The 24,716-nt window shown below is 35.9% G+C and overlaps 1 protein-coding gene across 4 annotated transcripts in view; it reads right to left on the bottom strand.

The window, feature by feature from the left end:
* Positions 1-24,716, bottom strand: part of NPAS3 (neuronal PAS domain protein 3) — a 631,435-nt gene that overhangs the window by 301,143 nt on the left and 305,576 nt on the right. For all 4 annotated transcript variants that reach the window (XM_052782584.1, XM_052782585.1, XM_052782586.1 and 1 more), the window contains one exon: positions 15,795-15,877. In XM_052782584.1, coding sequence (XP_052638544.1) covers positions 15,795-15,877 — 83 coding nt within the window. The remainder of the gene's footprint in view (positions 1-15,794; positions 15,878-24,716) is intronic.

The following is a 24,716-nucleotide window of genomic DNA, read 5'->3' as shown; positions in this document are numbered from 1 at the left end:
ATGTCTGCGGAATTCCACAGCCGTATCTTTTTTGCTCTGGACAGGATGGCCAAATAGAAAACTCTGTATTCCTACCAGTTCTTTTAATCTACTATTAATACAGTCTGCATTGTTGTTCACTACTGCTTTCCTGTTCATATTCCTGTTTTGAACAGTAACAACCAAGAAGTTTCACATTGGAACCTTCAGCCTGACAGGACAGAGTGAAACACACAGGCATTCAGGTCTGCCTTTCTTTGGGGTGCCTGTAGAATACGTCAGTTAAAATGAATAAAACACAGAGTACTTGAATAATCACTAAATAACATCACTTAAAATTTTACTGGAAATAGTAATTTATCAATACATTGGCTGCTACAATAATCAGGAAAAAATATTCCCCTTCCCCTTAAAATACTCTCATAAAATTCATGTCAGTTTGAGCTCTTTTGATGTGCTAATGTGTGTGGGACACTCACAAAATCTAGTTCTAGACAATTAGGGTTAACTTCTATGCTTCTGCTATTGTCATGAAAGAGAGAAAACTTACTCTAACGGGTAAATCACAACAAAAGCTTTATTTCATAGTTGTGAAATGCCTTCTGTTTCTAAAGTTAGCTTTCTGCATGCCCCAAACATCACCCAGGTGGTTTGGTTTAAATGAAGTGTTTCTGCCAGAAAAGATACAATTCGTTTGTAGTAAGAAAAATCAGGAAAGAATACAGTTTAATGAAACAGCACAACTAGCAAAATAATAATGCAGAACATTTTTTAAAGGTTTCAATACTTTACAACAACAGATTTTCTGGGGAATTACCTCCACAGTTTTATTTTCCTTTTGTCTACTATGAAGTGCTTATTCCTTATGTAATGCATAAATCGCTTTATAAGAAATAAGATTATGGTGACAGACACCTGCGACATCTCTGAAATTGTATGTCACGAATCACAGCAGGACAATCAAATAACTAATATTCAAAGTACTACTTGTATTAATAAAAAATTAAACGAAATACAAAGGAACTCTTATTGTACAGAAAAAGCAAACTGAGCAGAGCACATTTTTGTTTCTCTTTTTAATTTTATGTCCCTTTTCATCTCAAGAGAAGTTAGTAAAGACATAACTTACCTTTCTCTTAGTGGGTTAAAATAGTAAAGATGGGCATTGTGCCTTCTCTTCCTCTTATATTCCTGATTTTTTTTTTATTTTGAAACATTTACCTTTTAAAACAAAACCAAAACCTCCCTTCTGCCAATCAATATAAACACTAGTTAAAATGAAAAACACACTTCATAAAATCACACCTTTAAGGGAAGTATTATTGTTGTTTTTATTAACAACACTTTAAAATAAAAGTACATAATTGATAAAATACAATGAAATCCCCAAGGTAGAAGCATATTAAGCCATATTTGTCCCAAATGACTAAATTTTTTATAGTACTAGCTAAATGAATTAATAATTATTGGCTATTTATTTTAAAGGATTGCCATTTTTTTATTTAAAGACCTATGAAGTAGATGTTATACTGACAGTAATCCTTCCAGTACCACTCTCTTTTAGAACAGAGGAGACTTCTACAGCCCTCCAGACTTATAAGATGAGCAATCAATAATCCCTATATACCATATGAATTCTATATTAGAAAGAGTTGACCAGAAGTTTTCAAAATAAAAACATACAAGCAAACCTGTGGAGGAGAGCTGATAAAAGTAGCATGTGTTCATGTTTGCAGTCCACTCCTCCCTCTCTCTGTGAAGAAATATCTATCTAGTCCATTCAAGGGTAAATTCAGCTCTGGCATTTTGACCACTTAATGCTTACAGTGAATTTAGTTTAAGGATCTAAGTCAGGCTAGAAGTAAATGCTCCAGTCATGTATACAGCTACCTCTGAAGGAGATTACAGGCATTAAAGATGGTTTAAGCTTCCTTTCCAAGTTCTTTTACACCTTCATCCTGTAAAGGACGCCAGTGTGCTGAGTTTCTCAGTCCTACAGTGTCCTTGATGCTTCTTGGTGTCAAATGTTCATTTTTAAATGAGTACTTCTATTTCAAACTCTTTGAAAGACAGCCCTCCCATTAGCTTATGCAAGTGAAAAGTAGTATTGGGTAAAGAACTCTGCTGAAGGACAAAATACTGGGGGAGACGGGAAGCAGAAGCCCTCATGTCTGTCACAGGATTTTCTCACTCTTTGAGATCGCTCTGTGTGGCATGAATGGATTTGGTCTTCACAGGGTTTTGAAACTGGGACAGTATAGGAAGAGAACTTCTTTATTAAAGAAGTTATTTCAGGGTTTCTGCAGATCAAGGCTGACTTTGGAACCCACACCGATTCTCCTGGGAGAATGAACAAGTAAATATTAATGAAGTTTCTTTTCCACATGAGAAAAAACATTTGTAGGTTCCAGTCCTTTCAGATGGATTTTTTTTCCTTTGGCATTTAAAAGATGCTGTCATTTCCTCACTGTGTCGCTGCTTTTTATGTGCCTGCATAAGCAGAAAAAACCTTATGCATCACAATCTTGCCATGAATGGGAAGAGCCCTTATACAATCTCACAGGACATCTTTCGACCTAAATTGGCCTTTCAAACATAACAGCACTGCTTCAGAAGACTTGGCTTATCCATTCAGTGACTTTGCTGGCTGGGATCTCTAACTCATTGGGAATACAGAATCTGCTCAAGGTTGGGAGCCAACTGCTGGTGTAACACTGACAGATGCAGGACCCATATGCCCAAGTCTGGGTAGGATGCCTGTATCACCAGCATCTGGATGTCAGCTTTTCTTTTCTGGCTCTACCGCTGGCTTTGCTGATAAACCCGATTGTCTGTCTGCTGTGGGTCAGCCTGCTGCTGCCCTGTAGTCATGTTTCTTGATTAGCGAGTGGTTCCTCTCTATTAAGGAGTCCTATATGAGCATAGCATGCATCCCTTTAATGCTTTCATATGCCACTACACATCTAATTCCAGTATTTCTATTCTTCCTGGTGATTTAGGCACAGATGATGAAATCCTGCAGGTGCAGTGAATCTGTAAAATGTGTAAATGTTCATTCCCTGTCTAGTAGCTGGGGAGCTCTGCTGATACCATCCATTACTTTTTAATCCTAAACAATTTTTTACTGCTAGGTATACTTCCAGGAATTGCAAGTGTAAGATTTGGATGACACCACAAAGACATTTTTATAAAGAGGAAAACACACAACATTAAAATGCGCTATATGGTAAAAAAAAATCTATGTAAAAATTTGCCAATATATCATTGACACCTACTTAGAAATTTGCATGTGTCACCCTTGACAGGCACATTCTTAACACTAAAGAAAATAAAATGCTTTTTAACTAAAATGCTTTGCTCTGCTGTTGTGACTGTTCTTCCTTAGTTGCTTTGAAAAACTATGAGGTTTTACCCTTTGACTTGAGAATGCAACAATACCTTAATACTGGGGAGCAAAGCTTGATAATACCCATAAATTAAGAAATGTTAACCATTTCCTCAGGTAAGAAATGGGAAAGGGCACTTTCCATTTACATGCAGAGTCTCCCAAAATCACAGCCTCTCCATGAGGGAGGTCACTGAATGTCATTCTAGAGCAAGGCTTAAGGGTATACATGGTCCTAAATTCAGCAATAGCGGCTACAGTCAATAATTTATACCCTCATCAGGAATAATCTGTTTGGGAGTTGGGGAAACTTTTGTAGAATGAATGCCAAATGCTGCTAATTAGCCGTTGGCAAACACTGGAAATGTGGGGGACAGTAAAAGGTTAGTAGCCTAAATGTGCAAGGACTAGACATGAAGCAACCCCCTTCCTCTCCCACAGCATGTGCCCAACCTAATGTGGACTACTGCATCCTAAAATGCACATGTGCGGGGGCCTAAGTAAACACAAATAAGAACCCCTACAATGCCCTCAATGCCAACGCCAGTGACAAGAGCAGGCCTTTCTACAGGAAGGTGTAGTACCTTCTGCTGGCCTGCTACAGGTTTGATCTTTCACAGGCATAGCTTTAGGAGACTACAACTAAGTGTTCAATTGAAAATATCTATTTTTGTGTGCCAACTGCAACATATACAAATGGTTACTTGCAAGAAATTAGACACATAAGAACATGGAAAATTACTTTCATTTTCAGGACAATAAGCTTGGGTTTATAATAAACAAAACTAAGTATTTTTTCTTGTTTTGATAGACCAATACAACACTGTATCCCTGAAAATTTGAATTGTTTCCTACCTTCTAATATACATTTTGATAACTATTGTTTATGTTTAGAATAATATCTAGCCCTTTTTCTTCAAAGGGAGGATCATTCTCTCTTTGATTTTGCTTGACTACATAATCTGTAAAGGATGAAAAACCCTGTCTTGATCATTACTGTTTCAGACATGTAAAGGTAAAAATTAAAAAAACCCAAACCAACAACCAAACCAAACCAAAAAAACAAAAACACCCACCCAAACCCCCAAAGAGGCACACCAAGCTTAGCAGGACAGTCTTTCAATAAGATCATTTAAAGTCCCAACCTTTTTGTTCTCAGAGTTAGCAGAGGGCTTTTTTTTTCCAGAATTTTCTGCTGACAGAATATTTTGTATAAATAAACCTGGAAATTCTAAATCACAATAGAAATACATTTTTGTGTAAAATTTTGGTTGCTTTGAATACTGAAACACTGTGTACAGTCGTTCAATTTAAATCTCACCTACAAGTGACCTCCTTTGAGACTGTACTGAGGAAATCTGAGAGTCTCTACAGGTCTGTTACATATTAGGTCTCCACTCAAACTCTGGCTTTGTTTCATTCATTTTCAATAAAACTAACACTGTTTTTCATATGGTGGACTATGAAGCATTTGCTGATAGCCTAAAAAATGCTGACCAGTCCCATACTGTTAGCGCCTCCTTCTTCCCACTTCCTAAACTACATACAGTAAGAGGAGAGGAAAAAAAAAAATAAATAAAAAAAAAGACTTTCACCTAGTGTTATTTTTTTGAAAGCAAACAACAAAGTGGTTTTATCGATGGGCTAGGAGACAGCTGCTATAGCAAAGAAGGTGTCCTCCGTAATGGTGACTGGTAGAAGTAATTCCTGTTCTCTGCTGTAGGCGTCTCTTGAAACGTGAAGAGGACTTCTGAGCTCTAGACACAGACACACACCCATCACAGAAGCTTTTTCTCCTTAAAGCGTGCATTAAAGGCAGATAATCCATGACCTCTGCGCTAGAAAAACCATGAATGAAGTCATAAAGATTAAAAACCTTATGTTGAGCAGAAGATACAATTGAAGGTAAGAAGAGAATAACAAATACTAAGTGCAAAGCAAGCCAATGATACACGCTTTAAATCACTATCTGTAATATGTAGGAAAGAATTTACAATTCATTAAATCAAACCTGAATTCAGTCAGACATTATGAAAGCGGTATAGTCCTGCAGTAATGTAAAATGGTACATCTAAATAGTATTCTCCTTAAAATGGAAAAAATATGAAAGAACAAAACAATTCATCGGCTAAGTGCTGTGCATAATTAATGAACAGAATTCAGCATTGATCTGCATCTTACATGACCTTATTAAATGTCCCCCAAAGAAAATGTGGTACAATGTAATTACACATGATTACCTCACTTCTGCAAATGTTATATTTGTTTCCATAGTGCCTTTTTTGTTTTCTGTACAGGTAGAAATTCCAATACAGTGACATTTTTAGCAGCAGCTAATGGAAACAACCACTTTTAATCAACTTTTGAGATAATACACTTCAGAACAGAGAGTATGCTCTACAAGTCTGACTCATTTATTTCAACAATATTTGTATTCCCTTAAATGTTATGTGATTTAAAGTGTGTGTAAAGGTGCTTGCACTTTCCAAGTAAAATCCAGGGGATACAGAACTGCATCTGGGGTCCAGCTTCTATAGCAGTGGGGAAGGTTGAACACACAGCTTCCGTGTCAATATTTAATTTTTATATTTATTTAGACCTCACAGTTGCAAAAAAAAAAAAAAAAGTATGAAAAAGTGATTAGCAGATAGCTGATATGATGAAATAACTCAGAGTGAAAAGCAGTCTTAAACAATAGTATTCACATGAATCTCAACTGTCCGTGCTCCATTTAAGGGTTCTCTGTATGCAAACTCCAGCATTACCCTTTGCCAGCTCCCATGGAAAAAGAGGGCACATAGTGCTGCCCTTCACTTCTACTGCAGAGGAGTACAAAGGATGTTTAAAGACTATTTCTAGTGCTTTTTGTTTTCCTAAGACCTGAAATGAGGTATATAGTCATCTTTGAAACTGTCATCAATATTTTCAAGAAAGTGAAGAAAAATATCACTGTTAACTTGCACAGCATGCCCGTGAAATATACTTTCCCCCATTTTTATTTATTTATATAAAATCAACACCCTTTTCCTTTCTTGATGAATGCTGTGATTGAAAAAAAAAAAAAAAAAGAAACAAGGCATTCTGAAACCAGGACACTTATTGTCCTCACGTATATCTTTACAAACACCATAGAAGGTATAAATCTTTCTGGTGAACCCACACATTAGTTTATGCTGTCTATACTTTTCAAGCCACCTTACTTCAGAGCAAAACAGGGCTAAACCCCAAATCACAGCTGAATATAGACTCCATTAAATAGAGTTTTGTTGATGTATCTGAAGAAAATTTCCTCCTTCAGCATCTACAGGCTGCAGAAAGTCCTCCATTTCTTTTAATGACCTATTCCCTCTGTCTGATTCAATACAGCCCACTGGCTATGGAAATGACAACACTCAGCAGGTGACAACAAAACGGTCAACAAACAGTGCTGAGATATGTCATTTTCTTCAAATACTTTCTCAGGAATTAAATGACACTCTACGGTATGCTGTGTCCTGCTCAGATCAAATATTTCTTTATTAAATGAAACTGCGTGCTTTTATATATAGTTGCCATATAAAATGCAGGTTTAAGTGTACTGCTTCAAGCTCCGATTGCAAAACAATTTGCTATTTCCCACCTCTCCTCCAGTCTCCTTTTAGCATATAACCCCTTGGGCAGCAACTGCTAGGATGCTGTACCTTTGCCGTAACTCCAGATTGAAAGCCCTGCCCTTATGGAGTCAATATGACACATTTATTGTGACTGGGACAAACTGGAGCATAAAAATTAGCACCTTTTGAGTCTCCTGAACCCAGGAAATCCTTTTGCTACGTGTTCCAACTAATGGACCTGAGATGTCTCTTGTAACAGTGTTGTCTGTGGAACTCTAAGCTTTTCAGATTCAAATCTAGCCTTTGATCCCAGCCCTTTTTAGAAACGTGCAATATAACAGGCTAACCTCTGTTATAATTTAAACTGGTGTAAAACCAGAGCCATGTCATAGCATTTAGTGGCATTTACATGTTTGAAGTGCAGAAGAGGATCCAACAGTGAATAGAGGCCCACAACATTAAAATTTCTATTAGAGAGTTTTTTCTGCCTCCTTTCAGCTTCAAATACATATCATTACTCTGAATCACTTACACTAGTATAAAATGCATGATTAGATTTCTAAATTTCTAAATAAATTAAAATCAGGTATAAGAGTTTACCCTTTTATTACAAGAGGATGATCTGAAAAGACTATCAATCTACAAAGTGCTTGAGGAGAGACTGGTGATCAAACCTGAACAGATTCCTATGTAGATTATATATTTAGCTGCAGAAAGATGAAATAGCATCTATCCTTAAATCATAAAGAAGAGACTGCTACTGGAGATGCCTTATCCTTGGAAAGGCACACTGCAAAGCAAGATACTAATCTTTTCTTACCAGAGTCCTATGGTTCTTTTCACAACATATCAGGATTTACACTATTTTCCTGCCTTTAAACTGTGTTTGGGTGAGGTGTTTCAGCAGTTAATAACTGGACATTTCATGTCACCCCAAATTACTGTTTCCAAGTGGACTGTGTGTCTTTCTATCTTTTTCTCAACATAACACTTAGTATCCTGAAATTCTCCTGCCTTCTTCAATTTGTTTTAAGATTTTGTTCCTAATTTAATGTACTTAAAATAATCCAGATTATTTTCTTTGGTCCTGTCCATGCAGAAATTGCATTTTTTTAGAAGGTCGTACTTCCCTCTGTGTATATACTACCATCTCTTACTTCATAAATCCATCATTTTTGTTCAGTTTATACCAAGGCATTACAGCATCCAATTTATTACTGTTATCTCACTGCTTCTGAATGACTAATTTGAACTTTATACAATTGTCAGCTTTTCTAGATAAAACATGATTGCAGAATTCTTTTGATTTTGGATAGAGATGTAGATTAAGTAAGTGTCTATTCTTTTCCCTTACTGTGTTCAATTTCTGGACCACACTTCGTTGAGAACAATTGGTGCCCCCTTTGGTTTTGTACCTGAATGCTCTGGATGCCACTTAATCTCAGAAAGAAAACTGATAAACATAGGCTGTACATGACAATTATGAGGTTCAGATTAAAAATTTAAGTATACAAAATAGACTAAATGTGTGCCTTATAGAAATCATTCCCTCAGAGAGGTTTATATGATCTCCAAACCTTCAGTTCTGACTTGCTATGTCCTCATTTTGTCTCGATGCATTACGCACAGCTCCTCACTGCCAGGAGAAAGTTTAGGATCATTTTCCTGCATGGTTTGATCAGTAACAACTATCTCCTCTCACTTCACCTCTTAACTTCCACTTTATTTTTGGCTACTGATGTATAACTTAACCTCTACTTCATCCCAAAAATCTTTACTTTCAGACAGCACAGAACTATGCTCTCCAACACATCCTAAGTTTTGTTGGCTTTTTCAGATTTTCCTCTTTTTGCCTGCCTTTGACAGATACTAACAGAGGTCAGTTGGTAGTCTACCCCTTTAACCCAATGCAGACTGCAAGAAGCTGAATGGTCTCCTTCATCCTCACAAAGTGTACCACTGACATCATCATTAGCAACTGCCCTTCACAAATCTCCAAGCCAGTAGAAGTCTTTTCTGCTAACACCTTTTACAGCCTGGAAAAATCCTCCATCAGCGCTACCATCTGCTGCTCCCTCACCTTTAGTCTCATGTCACTGTTTCTGTGTTGACTAGTGTTATACAGAGATAACCTCATTATGTAATACTCAGAGCAACTGAAAATAGCAAATGAGAAGATAAATCTTCTCCCTAATATTTTATAGCACTCCAACACTTTCCTGTCTATTTTCCTACTTTTTTCATTTTCTTGTCAGATGGGGCTCCCTGTAATAATTCAAGCACTGGAAGAAATGAGATTTCCGTTCAGCTATAACCTAGCCAGCCACAGAACTACCTCTAAACTTAACATCAACTTGTACTTGTTTTTCTACTGCTTATATCTAATTAAAACACTCCAAAGTTTTACAATACTCAAACATTTGTGAGGACAGACAAATTTTAGAACTATGTAATTTCTTGTTCAATTATGATTATCCCTTGTTCAATTATGATTATCCATACTGTTTGGTCGATTTTAATTCCTAACAGTGTGCTTACAGGGCAAAGTATTAGTACTTATTTCCACTACAGGAGAAAATTCTGTTTCTCCATGACACTGTTAATTGTGTGCAACTCTTGTACATTCATACATACAATCATTCATTACTGCAAAGATGTAAATAACTTGCTCTGTTCACTAATCTCTATTTTGCCTTAATAAAAAAGATTCACAGGTTTTGCACAATCTAAACTGTTTGTATGCTAAACATGCACATTTACAATGTATGGAAAACTTTGCCCGCATGCTCTCCAGCAAGATGTTTTTAGAAAAAATGAAGAGTGTCATTGTCTTGTTATATTCTAAAATAGTTATTATAGGGAAATAGCAACATCTTCCAAACATGACTAAATATTGTAGTAAAATCATACAGTGAATTCTTTCCAGTTTTTGTCTATGCCAAGCTTGATAGAATACCATTGTCCTATAAGGAGTGTCAACAGTGCTGCAAAAATAATAACAGAAAAGAAGGACAAGACTGATTTGGACAACAAAGAAAAAAACTCTGATATGAAGGTTTCCTTCAAATTGGGTATTTGTTTCTACACCTTCTGTATTTAATAACATTATAAACTGGATGATAAAACTGCATTAACTTGAGGAGAATGTGGAAACATTTTCCCAATAACAACTTCCAATTTTTCTGGTTGAATATGGGAAAAAAACTTTTGTTTTGTAACTGTCGAGATATTAACAATATTTGTTAGCATTCAGTTGACCATTCATGTGACCACGAGTACTTCTGAGAGTATGACATGTATGATGCAATCTGTTATTTGCAGCTATTACACAGCTCAGGCAGTGGAATGGATCAGTCTCTAAAACACAATTATAGACACAGCTTTCTTTTAGTTTAGGAGTGCAGGTGGATGGGGTAGTAGCTATCTGCAAACAGAAGACTAACAGAGTGCTCACTTGGAGTGAAGAGTCTGTTATTAATATTCCTTTTCTCTGAGGAAACTTAAGCTTATCTGACATGCTCCAGAAAATAACCCAGTGACTGAGAAATAGTCTAAGCTACTCTATATGGTAGTGTCATCACCTGGAATGATTCACCAGAAACCAGAGATGCTGCATTCATCCTGCACATTTACCTCACAATTAATAAGGGACCCACTCTGAAGAACAGTAGTATACTATGTTGACACACAGGCTATATTTGTATACTGTTTCATGTTTTACTTTTACAGTGCTGGATGCATTAATAAAAGAAAAGTAATTAAAAAAAAAAAGAATATAAAGCTATCAGAATGAGGGACATCTTTCAGTTGTTCACAATGCCAGCAATTCATCAGGCTTCTTATGTCCATAGGCTGTGGGTGGTTTGTTTGTTTGTTGACTTTAAATACAGAAAAGCTGAAATAACGTCAATGGATGTTATTCCTCTATAGGGTGGAGGTAAAGACACGATTACATCTCCATGAAGTTCCAACCACAAGATGAGGCTTCCAGTGGAGTGAAAAGGATGTGAAGTATGTTTACAAAATATCAGATTGCCTTTCATTCACAGAAAGCCTGGGACAACTGCATGGAGAAAAGCCAAATTGCAGCACTTGAGCCATATGGAGCTTCCAAGTAGTTCAAATTCTGCTCCCATTCTAGAGTTAAATTACATGATCAAGTCTGTGCTGATACACAGGCTGCTAGGAAGTAAAACAAGGGCTTACAGGCCTTGTACGTACTACAGATGACTTTGCTGGGTCATCTTGGACACATCCACTACAGGTATCCTCTCTGAATTGTGAACCACTCCAACCAAGCTAAGTGGTTCGTATCTTGTGGCTCTTGACTCAGTGATGATGAAGAATACAGCCTATAGGGTCAGAATGTTTGTGCTGAGGCTGTCTTTCCTTTGATCTTAATAGGAACCTGATTTTTTTTTTTTCCCCTCGTTGCATCTGATACTGCAATTACTAAGACCTTTGCTCATCACAAAATACTTCCTTAATGGCAGAAAAAGGTACAATATAAAGTGAAAGGGAAATGCAGGTCTCATAAATTTCCAAGATATCGTAATACTTCCTTAATGGCAGAAAAAGGTACAATATAAAGTGAAAGGGAAATGCAAGTTGCATAAAATTTCCAAGATATCGTTCAACAAGGCTTAGAAAAAGCTTCTAGGAAGGTAGGTGGGCCCCTTTATGGCATAGATGGAGAATTCAGTGATTGCCATCCACTTGTAAATCATAGATAATCATAGATGCACAACAGATTTTGCTATGGGACTGAATTGTTCATAAGATTGGTAGTTGGGCATTTGAGATTTTTTCCTGTCTAGTTCAGTAGTTCAATTCTATTAATTCTATCAAAAGTATCTCATGGGCAGTAACTTTAGGGACATAGCAGAAATGAAATGGGATCTTTCACCATTGACCAAGTCTACCCCCCCCCCCCCCCCCAAAAAAAAAGGAAAAAAGAAAGAGAAAAAAAGAGACATCTTTGTTGCACTGACACTTCAGTATCTCTCCGATTTAAGGACTTCTTCACACAAAACTAGGTAAAGGTAGGACAGTATAGACCATTTAAGACAACTAGTGTCTAAGTTATGATGTACAGTAATATAATGCTATATGAAAGTGTTACAGTTTCTCAACAGTGGAATAGACACTGCTGAAGCAAAAAATGCAATTATGAAAGTTATCACTCTTGTATGCAGGAATACAAAATGTTACCGCTCACTACAGTTCAGATACACAGTTCTATTATTATTACTAATACCATCATTCTATGCTGTTCTGACTTTAAAACTATTCCATTGTGTTTAATTCCAAATATTTATTCTTTAAGAAGGCATTGGTATTTTTAAAGGAAGAAATATATATTTTTTAAAATATTAAATTTTATTTGAAAATACTGTAAATTTTACTTTTAATTGTTTTACAGTTCAAATTGTAAGGTGTGTTCTTTTTTGTTCAAGAATTTTAAAAGCAACTAATTTAAATATGCAAAATTATCTTGAGTTGTTCATACGTGAACTTAAAAGCCATGCAACACAGGAAAATTAAGTAATTATGCCTCCAAGTTATTTACTGCAATTAAGCTCATTTATCATATGCAAATTAGTGCAAACTGGTCTCATTAGTTACTAAATTACTCAATATGAGCTGAACAATGTAGCACTCCAGTTTGTAATGAAAAATCCCTGTAGAGGCAAGCAGTATCAATTAAGCTAATCTGCATATGCAAATATATTCAGTAACTTTCCCTTTTCTCTATATTTAGTTCTACATTTCCTGATCATTCCTGATTATATGAAGAATATGGGGTTACTGACCCTTTTCCACACCTTCTCAACAGCAATGAAGTTACAGAAAAAATCCAGGGGCCTTGAAAAAAATTATAAACATCTTGCTAATTTTTACAACTAGTTTCAGCCAAGTTTTTGAACAGCAGGTACCAGAAGTAATACTTTTTTATTGGATTTATTTAATAAACAAATATAAAATATATATACAGAAATATAAAACTGAGGATGTCTTTACTGAAGTCTATTCTCATTCTTTGCAGAAGAAGAATGTAGAAGATAACGAAGCACACAATTTGGCAAATTAAAGTCTAGTAAAAAATTAATTAATGTATTGCCATTATCTATTTTTCTCCTCTATTACAAGCATTTCTACTGTTCGTTATTCAGGTGATTTTACTTAGAAAACATTTAGAAGACTTTTTGCCCTGACATGAAGATTCTGATATAATAGCATTTGGTCATTCATGTTTTGTGGTGTCTTTTTTTCCACAAGCACACAGTGGATAGCGTCTTTGGCTTCAAAACTACTGTGGGAATCTATTCAGCATGATATACAGCAATCAGCTGTGGCTTGGAAATTTTTTGACATGACTAACTGACACTACTTGCTTGTAGAATCAAGATGTAAAATATCACAAGATGCACCTCCATTTCTGTTTTTACAACATGACTATAAATAAACTATATCTACTTTTTAAAAACATACTGTATTATGCTTCTCATGTATCAAAATATTAGAAGGATTAGAGAGGCTTCTTAATTTCTGAGTTTACACTTAACCCAGTCTTCAAAATATTAATAGCAAAAGGGATTAAACAGACTAACTATTAATTCAACTACCTCAGATAGCAGACTCTGAAATCAAACACAGCTATTCCCAAGGTATAATCAAGGTTGTTTACTTCACTTGCAAACAATACTTATCATAATACTGCTTTGAAAATCATTTCTAGGAGCAGCAGACTAAATGAGAACTTGTTAGAACTGTATTCCACCACGGAATCTGTCTGACTGTTGTTTTACAAACCACTTTGTATTCTGGAGATTATCTTTCTACCTATAAGACCACAAGGCAGTACTTTGAAGTTCGTTCCGATATGTTAAAAGCGGTGCATTTGAATGCATGACATAGACTTTCCTTCCAAGTGTTGATTACTCTGCTAAAATAAGACAAGATTTTTAACATATCATGATAAACTTGCCACCATTATTAATTCATTTTGTCCTTTATCCATCAAGAGTCTATTCTCTTTTAAATGTCAGAGAGGAACTTTCTATTATCAATTGAGAGATTAATGGGAGTAATTTGGTAAAAGCACCACCCTCTCTGAAAAGGCCACACCTCAACAGATATTCAATATGATGCTGATGGTAATTTTGACTGAAAATCCTCAATTACAGGTACAACTGCAATACGGGGTTTTTTTTACTAGTAGCATGATAAAGTTATATCCCCCAAACACCTTAATTTATCACATATAAGTACAAAAAATAAAATCCAAAAGGAGAATCTAGCTTAAATAAGTAATAAAATCACTAATTGCTTTAATACGCAATAAGTGAAAAACTCAAACGTCACATAGTTTTCAAAGTGGCCATCCTATGTATTTTCATTTTCATCCATAAAGGGTCATATCTAATACTTAAGAAGTGTATATAAATCAGTCTCAATGAGGTTTTATCTAGATAATTGTTCTAATTCATATTGTAATAAACATACCTTTAGGATATATAGTACATGTTTCCATACTCAAAATAACACACTGACAAATTACTTAAACTGAAATATCACAAAACTGCTATTTCTTCATTTTTTCTACATTTATGAGACAGCATAACAGTGTTTCTGTCTAATATGCAAACACAGGGCTGTAGATACTGATACAGATGTCTTTGATACAGTAACTATAACACAAGTATTTGCTTACAGAATCAAAAACTTGACCTAGACCTCTGCCAAGGGTGTACAACTAAGTAAATCATTTCATTCATGATTTTTGTTCCAAAGAGAAATTCATTCTACCAGTTAATTTCATGTTTTCATGTTTTCCTAAAATTATCTTTGTTGCTATTCTGCATTTAGTTACTTTATAAAGATGTGAAAAATCTGACATTATCCATAGTGCTTTTGAATGCTACAGCTGAGATAGTCCAGAGAAATAGCTCTCAATCATTTCAAATTAAGTGGAATATTTCTCATGATAATATCCTAATTTACCTCTTTTGTACCTCTCAAAAGATAATACACCAAGCAATATATTTGGATTGAGAAGCTGTGTACATTGTTAAATAACAGTAGTTATTCAGTGCCGCACTTAGAAAAGACTACACGGGTTTTATTTCTGTAGTGCTGGGTTTTTCGCCCTGCTGACAAAACACATCACATTTTGTTCTTCACTGCTTCTGCTCCATGTTTGATTACCACAACCTAAGAAAGGTTGTAGTAACCCTGACAAAACAAAGCATGCATAAGAATGTTTCCATCAGGTCATTGTTTTTCAGTTTAATCTTCCTGGAATATAACAACTTGTATAGTGTGACTAAATTCTTTGACAAATATCAGATTAGTTTTTATCTCATTGCTAAGGACACCTAAGAGGCATGCCACTGTTCATTTTTTTCTCTTTGCAGATTGTTGCAAATTTGTCATATATAATTGTGACAACTGGGATATCAGGGAGGAAAGCAGTGCTCATAAACCAAAGTGGGGGAAAAAAACCCTAAATCTATACGTGACACATAAGGCAAATCAAATTACCAACACAAAATACCGTTTTGTGCACACATACATACAAATACATAAAGGCATTCTGTGAGCAAACACTTACTGCACAGTTCTAAACAGCAAAATATTATGATTCTGCTAAATAATACTTGCCCTCTGTCTCATTAACATTCTCCCAATCATGGGCTTTCTAAAAAGAAGGAAATATGAGCTTAAAAAAACCCCAACTCATTAATATAAGTGCTGAAAACAATACTATTTAAATTATTGGCAGAAATATGACTAGCTAGTTATTTTGATTTTTCTTGGAAAAGCCATTTTTTTACCTGTAAAATATGACTTCCCAAATGTGATTCAAATACTTCAATGGCAAGGGCACTGGGACTTCTCCTGCGCTGGGCACCTATAACTGAATAAAAAACAGTTATGTTGCAAGGTCTGCACATTCATTTCTAATGCACTCCTGATCATACCATTTGACATTAACTCTTTAAATATGTTTCGCATTTTATACACCAGTGTTAATTTCAAATTTGCCTTGCATATAGTAAATAAAATTTGTATGTAATTTTCAGTGACTCAAATTTGAAGGATAAACATATCTTCCCCCCCCCCCCCCCCCAAAAAAAAAGAAAAGCTATTTAAATGTCCAAGAACTCTGGAAATGAATCATTTATTCAAATATATCCCAAGTCCCTGTAGAAGGCTTTTTTGTACATGGATGACAGCATGCAGAATTTAGTGAAAAATAATATTGAAAAAGAGGCTACACATAATGTAAATGTTTTGAAATGTGGGGATGAGAACTAAATATTACTCAGGAGGTAGGAATATAGGAGAGATTTATCTGAATATGTTATTTATCTTATTTGAAACTGAAATGAAGTAAACACAACATTAAAAAGTCAACATTTGTAAACGCATCTGAGATATCAGTTATTGCTAAGCATAGGGAAGTATTGTAGTATCCCAGATATCCGTGTTAGTTGCTGGAACAGGTACTTGAAACTTCAGCTTCTACTTTTAAATTATATAGTTTAAAAGTACCAAGTGAGTAATAAGGTGTTATGTTTCAAAGGCAGGAGTGAGTACAAAAAAGGCTGAGAAATCATAAAACTAGTATTTCGTTAAACTTTCTATGCCAGGAGCACAAAGCCAGCAATCGAGTCTGAGTATAACCAAATGTAGGCATCTACTGCAAACTGATGTTTCTTCTTAGGTCTAGGCTGTCTTTGCCACACGACCAGAGAAAGCTAGAGCACGGAGAAGAGAGCACAGGGCTGCAGGAACTTTCCCTTCCTCTCCTGTCTTAGTGTCAAAGCCAGGCATACCCATAGAAGAGAGAAGAGGTGAAGTTCATCCTGCACCCTTCTAAAGCGCGCAGAAAAACATTTACATCCAAAGAGTGTGATGGTCTAATGCCCCTGGAACTATCACAGCACTAGTGCATCTCTACGTATTGCTCTGTTTACAACGCGTGATAAGAAAAATGAAATAACAGGGATCCGCTAAAACAAGCAGAATGGATGACTGCCATTACAGAACAGGCTAATTTAACACCAGTGAAAACAAAATACAGACCAACAATTTCTTAGTCTTCTATGATACTGGCTGCCAAACACGATATCAGTAAGAAAAGATAAATGCCAAGTAATGATAGTCATATTGACCTAAAAATGTAATATCATTCCTTATTGATGCTTCATGTAATTTCCTTGCAGGAAATTCTAAGCTATTTATACTGGGCAAAAAGGTGGCTTCATTGCTAACAGATTCAGGCAATAGCTCATAATTACAAATGGTGACTGCTGTAGATCCGGTATTTTCTAAGTCCTCCTCTTTTCTCTGAAGGTATTCAAGGACATAGATGCCAACAACTTAAAGAGAAAAGTCTTCTTCAAGACTTCTGCTTTACATTGCAACTAAAGTTGGTAATAGACCAACTGCTGTACTTGTTTTTTTTTTTTTTTTTAACTTCAGTTAGTATCGTGACTGACCAGACATGTCCGCATAATATTATCCTTTTACAAGTTTTAGGTACTTAGTCGGTCGTATATTTTTCTCTATCAGCCTTCTGATTCTAAATCATTTCGCTTCTCTTTGCAATGTTTCATCTTTTCTATAGCTGTAGTGAAGCCTACTATAAACAGCAATGCTTATTTCATGGAAAAAAAAGAGACCACATTAAATTTTCTAGCAACTTAGACTCCTTTAACTTTCCTTTTTGCAGACAGACTTAAAGATGATCCTTCTTTTGTCCTTACTCTGCCTCCAGATACGTTATCAAATGTTTGCTTAAACCGGAGTTGCACCTATATTTCTGAGAGAAACTTTAGCTTTAGTTGTACGACTAAACAAAATATATAGCACTGTAAAGATTATCAGTATTCCCATTATGATTACTATCAGTTAGCACTGTACTTTGTATGGTCATTTCATTTATAATCTTCCAGAAACAAAAAGGAAATTCAGTTTTGGCCTGCTAGGCATTGCTTCATAGTAGTCTCTGTAAAAGCATTGTAAAAAGCAACCCCCCTCCCCCCAAAATCACAAAACCTCCCCAAAATCCTTTACCTCTTTTCATTCTTCCATCTAGACTGTGTTGTTATATTTTCCATGCATTGTCTGAACACATCATCATTTGGAATTTGCCTTCCAATTAATTTTGTGATTCCTGCCCCATATCCTTCCTTTACAATCCTCTAGCATTTAAAGGGTATCCATTACATATTGAATATCGCTTCCAGTTCTATGATGTTAATTGTTCATTGCATGTGTTTTAGTATGTGTGTATCATAACTTGAATAAAGTGCATGAAGACAGTGCAACACTTTTTAAAACAGTATCTTTAAATGATATTTACAGGTAAGTCATCAGTTCTTCATACTTGGGACACTCAGTTCTATACCTCAAATTAAAACACTTCAGGGTCAGTGAGTTAACTAGAAAACAACAGAGGGCCAAATCTTAGCTTTAAAATTTGTCAATTAAATCCTCTGTCAATGCCTCATCCTAGTGGCTGGTATACACATAGACAAATATCTTGTAGTACTTTCATGCCATTCAGTTCATTGACATTTTTATAGCAGTAGAACTCTGATTTATGCGTCTTGCACTTACTCAGGTGATGTGGAGTTGTAATGACAGTTCCTAATTTTACAACCAGCATAAATATGTTAAACAGAAAACCATTATGCTTCTGGTAGCCATACTGTGACTCTTTTTTGGTAACTGAATAGGTGTTAAATATGTGCTTTCTGGATTTCATTCATTTTCCTAGCTATCATTCTTCACATTTTGAGGAATGAGACAAGAATATTGAGGTAAACCTAGAATAAGGGAAACAAACTTTTTTTATTTGATCTTCTGACTACATTGCTTCATTATTTCACTTACTCGAGCTTTCAAGATTTCTTGATACCTATCTGCATCAGAAGAAATACACCATTGTGGGTACACAAATGCATATCACATTGATACCTTTCAAAAATATGGCAATCTCACAGTCCAATCACAGCACAATGCCTCTTATTTGTACTGAACGGATTGCTGGCATGACAATAGATGAAAGGAAGACATAGACTGAAACTGTTGGATTAAAAAGCAGGCGATGACGTTATTTTATTCTACAATTTCAAAACATAAACTATAAATACTGAACTGGCTTCCATCCCACAAGCCACAGCCAGTCTTCTCTAAATCTCTCATACTGTGGATGGAATCATCAGCAGCCACAGCTTAGCTGCTCACAGAAATCTTGAAAAGCAAGGGATTTAGAATTTCTATCACATCTATAAATCAAAGTAGCTCAACAACCTTCACAGACCTAATGATCTGGATGCACATTTTTTAAAAAAATGTAGATTCCTTTTTAAATGCACTCTTTACAGAAAGAAAGTACTGCATGCATGAAATAAATGTCTTCTTTTGAGTAGCAGGAAGTAGAGGAAATTGGGATGTGGTGAAGGCTGAAGCATGCATACCAAACTGCAACAGGAGTCACAAAGGAAACAAGTTCCTAACCCAGGTTAAATTCTTCTTCCAAGCTTCTCCTGTTTTAGTGGTATGAACAAATGTCTTTAGATAGGCTTTTTCACATGTGGTCATATTTTGTCCTGTCTACATTTAATTGACAAAGTTTAAGGTTTGAATGCACAATTGTTGTGGTTAATCAAAAAGTTGACTGAACCAATATTTGCATTAAATATTGACTGTTAATAGTGACTTTGTAGTGCTGGAGCAGAGGAATATGTCTACTAAAATCTTTTACTTTCCATGGCATTGGGCCATGACTTTTACTATCCAGACTGACATGTCTATTCCTGGCATAGGATTATTCCATAATAAGCTATTAACAAGGAAAAAATTCTAACTGCTCACTAATTCCTCTTTAATTTTCGTCCCTTAATGACTAATCTGGCTATGCATGAGGTGAAGGAAGAACCACATCCCTTTCAGTGTGTCTTGGGGGCAGTCTAAGCATGCTTAATGCAATCTCAAGAGAATTCACAATTGTGCTAGGAAGAGTGGGAAACTATGGAAAAGAAAAATGTAGACTGCCTAACAAAGATTTCCACACAACCTGAAGAGAGAGGATTTCCTCTTAAACTCACTTCGAAGCTATTGGAGCACAGAATGACCAAAGACTGATGTTCACTGTGACTTTCTACTAGAGAAGACAGAGTTCTCATTAAGCAGAAGCAGTATTCCTTGATCACTAGGAGTGAAAGCACGTATCACCAGCACAATAATCAGTTCCCTCTAAAATACTTTTGTGAGAGTTTGCATGCCACCTTTCAACATAAATTGTTTTTGTGGAAAGTTTGGTGAAATTCAGACCAAGAGTTTTAAAATTCTGTTGCTCTGATAACAATTTTAAAACTAGTTTTAAAAACTATACTGACCTTTTTAATTAATTCCCCTGAACTATAATTTACTTATAAAGGCTTTTTCTCAATTAGCCTCAAAATCCTTATTTTTATTTAACTTTGTTGACGTTTCTGAGCAGCAGCTTTCTCTATGCTTGGAAGCAGAGGTGGACATAAGGCCATCCTGCTACACCCTTGTAGGTAATCTGCTGCCTGAAGAATTATATAAAAACAGAGCTCATGTTTCACTTTTTTAATCTTGAAGAGCTCTAATTATGACTGCCAATGAAGTCAGACTTTAATTAGCAAAGCCTGAGCAGTTCTACATAAATATGAAAGTTTATAAACACCCCACCAAAGCGAACATTATCCATTTTATTCACAAAATATGTAACCATATCAGGCTAATTGCACAGAAGCTTCGCATAGGGTTGGCTAATATTTCTCCCTGTAGGTATCAACAAAATACATGATCATTTCAGATAAGAGAGCATAAGAAGTAGAGTTGTCTGAATTGTCTCAGATGACTCTATGTGCAAAGCAGTTCACAGCATGAGTGTGGCTATAATCTTTTAAGTATTCTCTTCCAGAGCTTAACATTTTTTGTTTCAAAGCAGAAAAAAGGTCTATAGAAATTACAATACAATTTCTAATATTATTTGCCTTGGTGTAAAGTAGATTCTACATGAAAATTTAACTTTTACTATTTCTAGGAACAACCCCAAATGCTCATGAAAGAACAGTGCAGGTGAATGTGATAATCAGAGTGGTTTTACAGGAAGAGGCGAAATGTCATTGTCAGACCTTGGGGCCTTCCTGTGAGACATAACAAGTAATTTGGAATGCTTAAAAGCTGTGTTTTAGAAAAGACAGGGACACTGATTGAGAGGCTAAACTGAACAACAGAAGATGCAATGTCAGGGAAGGACAAAGCGTAACATTAGGTTCAGAAAGAAAGGCCAGTATTTATGTATGCTAACATCCACAAAAGCTGCTTTTTTTTAATTAATTATTTTACTTCATATTTAACACTTTGTGATGGATATGGATTTTCCCATTGATTGTTCTTTGCTATCCCATTTATGACTGATTCTGTTTTGAGAGAAATCTCCAGCAAGAGTGAAGTCCTCCGCCTAACATGTATGTTGAGGACATAAGGCATAGATGATATGTATTCAGATCCTGATCTAAAGTGAGATGAATGATAGGCAACCAGCGTGATGTAAGCAGAGATGTTGCCCTCTGATTTGGAAAGGGTATCCAAAGAAATTAAATGATGTCACCAGTTTACCTCGCCATAAGCCATCATATGATCCAAAATTTAGGTCTCTCATCCACCTTCACAGATGGGAGGAAGAAATAAATCTCAGATGGAGTTGCAACATATGTGGAAAGGTATTTTGTCTTGGTTTAGTAAAGCTATGGGAATCATTAATGCTGTGCCATTACCAACTAAGTATCACAGCAATAAAGTATCAGAACAAATTTGTCACTGAGGACTACATGTAAGATGCATAATGCAATATATGATAATCAACTTACAAAGCTAACAATGGCACTTCAAATCTATTTTTTGTGTACACGAATGCCTATTATTCTAGATGCCCATCTTCCGGTCACTGGTACAGAGCATGTATTCATTACTGGGGAATCCATGGTTGAGAAAGTAAACCAAAACTTTCCATGGAATAACTAAGTAGTTATCAGGAATGTACTGGTTAATTAAAGAAAATGTTATGTTATACAATTACAAGTGTGTTTTATTATTTTCAGTAGTTCACCTATGATGCTTCATCAGAAGCTCCAGGAATTAAAGGAATTCTTAGTAAAATTTGCTTCTCAAATTCAAATTGCTTAATACCTTTAAACTTTTTTTTAATAACTTTTTTAGTTTCAATAACTTAAAACTGATAAAATTAAAATGTCAAAAAAGCAGAAAGCACTATATCACTTGTTAATTGGACTGGAATCAATGGATTTGAAGACACATAATGTGTCCTCCCCTTAGAAAAGATTCAAGTGAATGGAAAAAAGAAACTAGATAAGTGGCTGTCTTCATGTAAGTTTTCATCAATTTTATGAGCTGATCCTTTTCCTTTCCTAATTATTTTCATCTGGTTTATAAGTCTGCTTCCCACAGGATTTGTTCTTTGGGGGTGGGGGTAGGGGCGGTGGGAGGAGGAGACAAGATTTCTTAGGTCCTAAATGTCTCTCTATTCTTTTCTGAACTTCTTAAAATTAAAAACCCAAAGAATGAATGTTAAACACACCTTAAAAATAAGTATATTTGAGATTGTTATGTGCTCTACTTGATAACTCAACTAGCACTGTTTCTTACATTTTAAGACTTGTACATTTTAAGAGTTTATTTCAGAGATTTTTCTTTTCACTGTGAAGGATGAAGTCTTTGCTGTGCAAGAATTTCCAGTCATCTAAGCAAAGAGAGTTCTCCATCTGTGGCTGGGGGAGGGAGCACTGGCCTTTCTCCCACACTGTAGTAGTTACTATAGGAACTATTGTGCCTCCTTCAAAAGGGCTACAGACAGGGTGATTAAAATTCTTCATGGGAGAACCCCCACTCTTCTCCTTGACAATGAAATTCTTCAGGGAGAGGGCTAAGCCTCCAGTTCAAGAATGGCAGCACCTGAGGGAGTGGTGTGGCAGAGAGAATCACCACTACTTTAAACTGAAGCACAGAGAAAAAAATACAAGGGCCTGCACTCCTGCATTAATTTTCTTCCCCTCCGATGAAATACAGGACCATTGGCCAAAACTCCTGAGAAACAGAAGGAATAACTTCATGCAGCCTCCACCATGTAGAGGACAATGCAGAAAATAAAGAAGACATAATTTCCGTTAAAATCAATAGCAGGAGAAGCAAAAGAACTACACCACCCATAAAACAATTAAGGGTAAATATTAATGTTCACTCTGGCCATTAGCTTCTCTATAAGGCAGCAAAATGCACTTTACACGGAGGGGAGGGACCACTGTCTCTGATACAACTGAATTAGAACTACCTCCCAGAACTGAACTCACTTTATACTGGTTGTTTTACAAATATTTACAATGTTGCCTTTTGCTCCCAAAAATCTAGGAGGAGGAAGAATTTATACAGAATGCAAGAATAACAATTGTGATCCTAATAAAGGTTGTTCACTTATACCGCACTCTTACAAATAGATACAATAAGAAGCAGATAATGCCACCTATTCTTCAACCATATGTCAATATTATTAGATGGCAGCAGTCTTAAAGAAGAAAGAAAAATGGCTTTACATTTCAGTTCAGAGAACATGAGTCACAAATAGGGGACAATGTGAAAAGAAGCACAAAAATGTTTTTAAACTGTCAAAACATTAGATGGGATAGCTGAGAAAGTGCTGGTGGAGACAGCTGCAAGTAAAAGATGCTTTAGATTTTACTGTAGCTTTAATGAAATTGGGTTCAATAATGAAAGTGAGATAGAAGCTTCCCAGGAAATCCAATTGCTGCAAAGAGATGGGAAAAAGAGTCTACGGAAGTATGGAAGAGAAAGAGGCAAAGTAGAGACAGATGCGTGAGGCAAGGGAGAGGGACACACAAAGGGGGTTGAATTGAGGCCTTAAAAATCTAGGAATTTAGCAGTGTTTTAAATAAATGTCCACTCTGCAAGATTTGGCTTTACCAGCGGAAAAATGCATAAACATTACGACAGCATGAAAAAATTCCTTTAAATTCAGTCGTTCCCCTCCCCCGCCCTCCCAAACGAATGATGAGTATGGATTACTTATTCAGATATAACAATAAGACACTTATTGGAGTAACAGTTCTATTGCCTTATTTTTAAACTAGTATTAAAATTCCTCTGGGAAGAAAACTGCTGTCACCCCTTTCCAGCTTCAGTGCTACAGAAATGGCTAGTGTCACTGATTCTGTTCTCAGGAGGAGGACAGGGTATTAACATCAAGTCAGAACAGTGTTATATAGTGTCAGACTATACTTGCTGGTAAAACTAAGAGGCCTACATCTGTTGTCTTGCTTTTTTTTCCAGTCTGATCCCAAAGGTTCATGTTATGACATTTGTAACATCTGCTACAAATGCAGAGGTAAGTCAGGCACAACCTTATTACTTCCAATCTAACGCTCCATCCATCCACAGGGCTTTCATATGCCACTAGTATGTCAAGGGGACCAAAAGCTGTTCGATCTACATGAAGCAAGGTATAATATATTTCTGAAAGTCAAGAAGGAGAAATCTTGCTTTGTTATGTCCCCCTTTTTTTTGTTGCCTTAAATCTTGGCAGTGTAATTTCAGAATCTTCTGTGAACAAAACAGGCAAGCTGCTCCTCCTCAGAGCCAATACAATTGCCTTTTTATGCCTTAGACAGTGGTGTGTT

The sequence above is a fragment of the Harpia harpyja genome, chromosome 3 (assembly GCF_026419915.1).
Source record: "Harpia harpyja isolate bHarHar1 chromosome 3, bHarHar1 primary haplotype, whole genome shotgun sequence".
In the NCBI taxonomy this organism is placed as follows: Eukaryota; Metazoa; Chordata; class Aves; order Accipitriformes; family Accipitridae; genus Harpia; species Harpia harpyja.
The sequence above is the reverse complement of the archived record's forward strand: the minus strand, read 5'-3'. Positions and strand labels throughout refer to the sequence as shown.